General features: G+C 36.6%; 1 protein-coding gene across 1 annotated transcript; it reads left to right on the top strand.

Moving 5' to 3' along the window:
- The first annotated feature begins 1,903 nt into the window (after positions 1-1,903).
- Positions 1,904-3,155, top strand: LOC109827563 (tabersonine 16-O-methyltransferase-like). The gene is made up of 2 exons (XM_020394567.1): positions 1,904-2,722; positions 2,864-3,155. Exons 1-2 carry the CDS (start codon positions 1,949-1,951, stop codon positions 3,035-3,037), a joined length of 948 nt encoding a protein of 315 aa, XP_020250156.1. The 5' UTR covers positions 1,904-1,948; the 3' UTR covers positions 3,038-3,155.
- Positions 3,156-6,137: the final 2,982 nt, after the last annotated feature.

Raw genomic sequence — 6,137 nt, 5'->3', positions numbered from 1 at the left:
TTTTTGAAAAAGTTCAAAATTAAATATGGGTAAATTTCACTAAACATCCTCAATCATGTAGATTTTTTGAGTTACTACATAATTGTGCAACTTTGTGGCTCAATTATTGAGTTTAGTGACTCTATTATTAGGTTAATTTTGTGACTTTATTATTGGGTTGTGTGCATAGAGATTGATAAATAAGCACAACTTATTATGACTCTTTTAACTTTTTAAATATGTAAGGGAAACCAATAATGCCAGTCAATTTAAAAGCTAAGTTAGTTTATGGTACATTTCATCGGACTTATAAATATGATGACAATATTAAGAAAAATATGTTGTTTTTGGTAAAATTTTTGATAAATTATTATAATAAGTATTCTATTGAAATTCATTCATTTTATTTGCCAATCAATGATATAACTTTTTTTCTTATGTGATTTAGGATAGTATTGAAATTCATTCTACTTTATAAAAGTTCAAGTAATTTTTGTCGCTTCTTATGTTTTTGATTGTCCTTTTGTGTTTATTTGTAATTTTCTAAATTAAAGGGTCTGCTTATGATTTTTTTTAGATTTTTAGCGGCTATTTGTAACTTTAAATTTTTTAGGGTGCTATTTTTCATTTTCAGGGGCTAGTGGATTTTTTTTCATAATTTTCATATGTTTTCTAATGTTACAATTTTAGGAGGTTTTTTGTAATTCTCAAATTTTAAAGGGTTTGTTTGTACTTTTTAAACTTTTAGGATATTGTTTATAAATCTGAGACGGTCCAGTACTCCACGAGAGGAATGAAATGGGATGGATGGTAGAGGGCTGCCTGCGCCCAAAAGCCATGATTCACTTGTCCCCTTGTGTATAAGGACCTCATGTCGTACAACCGCCGCGACTCCTGCGCTATATTATGAAATTTTTTTAGGGTCATTTATAACTTTAGTATTTTTAGATTCTTTTTTTTTCATTTTTTAGATATTCAAGGGTTTTTTGTAATTTTAGATTTCTAGGAGGCTATATGTCTTGTTTTTATTTTTCAAGCATTTATTTGTACTATGTTGATTTGTCAATGGGTTTTCTACAATTTTAGGAATTTAAAGAGGGTTGTTTGTAGCTTTTGAATTTTTATACGTGCTAATTATAATTTTAGTTTTTTTAGGTAGCTATTTGTAATTTCTTATATTTTTAGGTTGGTTTGTAAAATATTGTTTAACTTGCAAACAAGAATAATATGAGGGGTATATGTTGTCTTTTAGGGTTAATTTTAGTCAATGTAGAATTTGGTGTAACATCATTTATGAAGGTTAAATGCAAAAAAATCTAAATGTCTTGGGTGTTTTCTAAAATTATTAAATTTACCGAGGATTTAGTGAAAGTTGTAAATATTTTGTGAGTTTAGTGCTAAATCGAAGTTATGGGTGGTTTATTAAAATTTACTTTTTAAATATTTAAAGAGAGGCATGTGATAATTTTTTAGACTTTTGTAATTATTCAATTACAATTTGTTTAGAATCAACAACGATTTGAATATTAGAAATTTTTTACTTTTTTATAGATAGAATTTTCTAATTACTGGTATTAATAGTATTGATGTAATGAGACTTCTTAAGAACATAAAATTAGATGGACACATGTCATATTCTAATAAGATTGGTAATTAGTTGCATAGTTTGATCTCTTTTCAGATCAAATTTTGGTTAAGATTTTACCTTTAGAATATTTGAATATTTATACTATTAAGTAGGATAAACTAGAATGTAATATCTAAAAAGATTAAGGATAATATTAATTATGAAAAGTTTTTTCCAAAGTGTATAATATAATATAATATAATATAATATGATGATTTGTTATCCACAAACAAGGCATGTGCTCACACTAGCTTGCTTTATGAATGAGACTATATATTATAGGTGCTTACATGTTATCTAGACACACATTGAGATAGACAATTACAATTGGATCGATTCCTTATGGAGGTCACAGAAGATGAAAAGATTAGCAGCGATGAGTTTATGAGGGCCGAAGCAGTGCTATGGACTCACATGTTCAATCACATCGACTCCATGTCTCTCAAATGTGCCATAGAGCTCGGCATCCCCGATGCTATCCATCTCCATGGAAAGCCAATATCCCTCTCCGAACTTCTCTCAGCCCTCTCAATATCTCCATCCAAATCGCCTCACCTTCGTCGGCTTATGCGATTGCTTACTCATTTAGGCATATTCGCCGAAAATGAGGCTAATACGTACTCTCTCACCTCAGTTTCTATTGTTCTTGTTGGTGCAAGCAAGGCCGGTGCGACAAGCTTATCTGGTTTCGTACTGACGATGCTTCATCCTGTTACTTTGGGGCCGTTTCAATCCATGAGCACCTGGTTCAAAAGCGAGGGCGAGGGCGCCACGCCCTTCTCTGCTCATCACGGCTGCGACGTATGGGGGGTAACCCAACGTAACCCGAGCTATAATGAGATTTTCAATGAAGGAATGGCGAGCGACGTGAGGGTGTTGATGAAGGTTCTGCTCAAGGACTGTAAGCATGTGTTCGAAGGGCTTAAGTCGTTGGTGGACGTCGGTGGAGGAACTGGGTCTACGGCTATGGCTATCGCTGAGGCTTTTCCGGCTATAAATTGCTCTGTTTTGGAGCTCCCTCAGGTTGTGAGCACAGTGAAGGAGAAGGGGTCCGTAGAGTTTATTGCTGGCGACATGTTTGACCATGTCCCCCCGGCTAATGCTGTGCTGCTCAAGGTAATTAACGCGGTAAATCTCAATTTTCATCACAACTTCAGATCGAGTTCGATCGGTGAGGTTCCCCTACATTTATCATACTTTTTTCCCTTTAAATTTGCCTCAATTCAATCTCACGTGTATATATATATATATATGCAGTGGATCCTTCATGACTGGACTGATGAGGACTGTGTTCGCATATTGAAACGTTGCAAGGAAGCAGTTCTTTCTAAAGAAAGCGATGGCGGCGGCGGGGGGGGTGCTGCAGGGTTTACCAACTATAAGATAACACCAGCTCTGGGCCTGCGTTCGGTCATTGAACTCTATCCGTGACGTGTATTGTGCGTTTGTCAATCTTGAAGTTCCAATCATTGTTATATCCGTGAAGATCGAGTGAATATTGAATAATTGAGGTTGATAAAATTAATATGAAAGGGTTTACGATCTTATACCTCAAATCTTTATTAATTCTATAACGACTGGAATCAGGTGAATTTGCAAAGCAATAATAATAACTTGTCTTCAAAATGAAACAGATTAAAGAGGTAGAGAGGAGGACAAGATTATAATTTTATTTTATTCATTGAAGACAACTTCATTTGAAATACGACTTATCTTCAAAAGTTAGCCGCTGAGTTTTAATTATTTATTATCAAATTGTTCTCAATGACATGTCGACGTAGATGTTCCTATACTTTCAAAAGTGAATCACATGACTTGCATGTGACAAAAGTGAATCACATGACTTGCATGTGACTCTTTTGAATCACCACATTCAAACTCAATTGCCAGATAAAGTAGTCAGTGCATACTAACAATCATTAATATCTTCTGCGAATGTTGTGCTCCTAATGAAACTGCTAACAAAAATTATATGTGTACGTCCACACTTATTTTATGACATATATAATGTTGTGCGCAGCGAAAATTTCGGTAGCACCTCTGGTGCACAACAAGAGAAACAAAAGAGTAAGATCACAACTAAATCCATATTTCACAAAGTAAACAAGAACCGAAAGTGATATATCTCAACAAAGTGGGATATGCACTCTTCCTCTCATCAGTTCTAGGACTGACTTGTCAAGGGAACCTAACAAGCTATTACAAATCACAGCAAGAAAAACTATTTTTACGTGGTTTGGCAAGTTGCCTACGTCCACAGGGTAAGGAGGGGGGAGATATACTATTAGAGAGAAAGAGAATACAAATAGGGTTTACAATCACACAGGGTCTCACAAATAAAACCCTCAAACAAGCTCTCAATTTCTCTCTCAAAAGGATGCTCAAACTCTAAGAACAACTGCACAAAACTCCTCTTCAAAGTCGGCGTCTTTTCCCTTGCTATAGCCTTTTTCGCCCCTGCTTTTTCCCTTTTGCACTTGTACGCCGTTCTCCCCCTATTTTGCACAAAACCCTAGGAAGTGGAACCTAAAGATATATATAGTGCAGAATATCGGGTGGGCCAGGAAACGAAAAAACTGCCCACGTTCACAAACCTGAACGTGTGTGTGGCCCCTAATATCTCCTCACACGTCCAAGATCCTTATCTCATCACGTGGGTGTGACCCATTATCTCCTCACGTTCACAATTCTTCACCTAGGCGAAGTTTTCCCAAAACTGACCCAACACCAACCAAACCAAATAATACGGTGTATCTTCTCTTCGGAACTTAGCAATCCTCATGGGAGCTTGAGGATAGATGATTCTCATGATAGCATAAGAATAGAGGTGTCAAACAGTACAAGGGAACGCAGGAGGAAGCGTGGAACGAGACGACGAGCAGAAGAATCGAAATATCTAGTTTTCAGCCTGTGAGTCGACTCATAACAGTCATGAGTCGACTCATCAGGTTGAGTCGACTCATGACTGTCATGAGTCGACTCATCAGGTTGAGTCGACTCATGACTGTCATGAGTCGACTCATCGCTGGTTTTGAGTTTTGTCCAGTTTCTGACGAGTCGACTCATCTCAGTCATGAGTCGACTCATCGATGGTTTCCTGATTCGTTTGGGTTTCTGTTCACACGAATTCCTATTGGTTTTGGGTCTGGTTATTTACCAAATTTCCATCCACGTTTGTACATCTATATAAGTGATTGTTTTAGGGTTTAAAACAATCAGAGAGTTTAATCAAGAGAGATTAAAATTGTAATTGAGATTTGGAGAGCATGTTCTTTAATTCTAGAGTGAGATTGTGAGAGATTGTAAATTGCATACTCATAATCTAGAGAATGTATTTTCCTTCACCCAAAACCTGAGTTATTCTTGTGTTCTTATTGTTTTCTCCTCTACCCACCTTTGATAATTCCACGATCAAAGATGCTCGCACGACAACTCGTATCACCAAATATCTCACTTGTTGCGTTCAGTACGAAGTAAAACAATTTACGACAACGGACTCAATCCACAATAAGCCGAGAACCCAAATAAGAATACGAACAAACTCCAAACGTCGGTATCTACTCCTAACGGTTGCATCATAAATGACTGCCTACGTATCCCATTGCTCAGGGAATCAAGCCTTCACGTAGTTCACCCAAATAGCCACGAACGACCTCAATCAACTAGAAGAGTTCGCAACCCTTCTCTAACATCACCAACAAATCTGTGGTTGATAGCTCTCCTAATGGCCACAAAGCGAAACAAACCAAACACCTCCTCCTAAGGTGAACCAACGACCATAACCAAATCTGAACTATGTCCACCAGCTGTACTCGAATCAACCAACTCATCATCTGTATCCAAAACAACATGATTCCTAATCTGTGTCACCTTAGCTGGAATCCCAAACAATACAGTATGATCAGGAATATGTGGAGTAATCTCTACCCAATGTGAAACAGCATCATCCTCCACCCGCTGTGATATCCCAATGACCTGATCAACACTCTCCGCCTACCGAGAGTCAAATGTGACATACCTGCTCAGAACAAAATCAGAGTCTCCCAACTGATAACCAAACAAGCCTCTGAATCCTTGATGCGGCATAAACATGTACCAAAAAGGTTGCAAGTGCACAACCGTGTCAAGTTATTGTATTTAAGATATCGATCCCACAAGGAAGGTGTTTTGTAGGAGAAAATATAAAATCGGTTCTTATGTTGTGTGCGTGACAAGTAGGAGTGATGAGTGAATGTGATTGTGAAGAGATTGAGAGAGTGAAAATGGTGTGTGAATAGGTGCAAAGTGTAAGTAGAGTGGATTTGAAAAAGAATGAGTATGATCAATAAGGTGAGAAGGAAAAATGAATAAAATCAAGAAACAAAAATAAAAAAAATCAAGAATGACGAACAAAATTCAAAAATAAAAGAAAATACAAAAAATTAAAGATGGTGGATTTAATTATAGATATGGGTAATCTAAAATTGAACCCACTTCTTAGAAAAGGGTGATTCCCTAGAGGGTTCTAGCCTAAAGGCGAATCAAACAAAAT

This window comes from Asparagus officinalis, unplaced genomic scaffold, assembly GCF_001876935.1.
Source record: "Asparagus officinalis unplaced genomic scaffold, Aspof.V1 AsparagusV1_Un293, whole genome shotgun sequence".
NCBI classification, from domain to species: domain Eukaryota; kingdom Viridiplantae; phylum Streptophyta; class Magnoliopsida; order Asparagales; family Asparagaceae; genus Asparagus; species Asparagus officinalis.
Note: the sequence above shows the minus strand (reverse complement) of the source record. Positions and strands in the feature narration are given on the sequence as shown.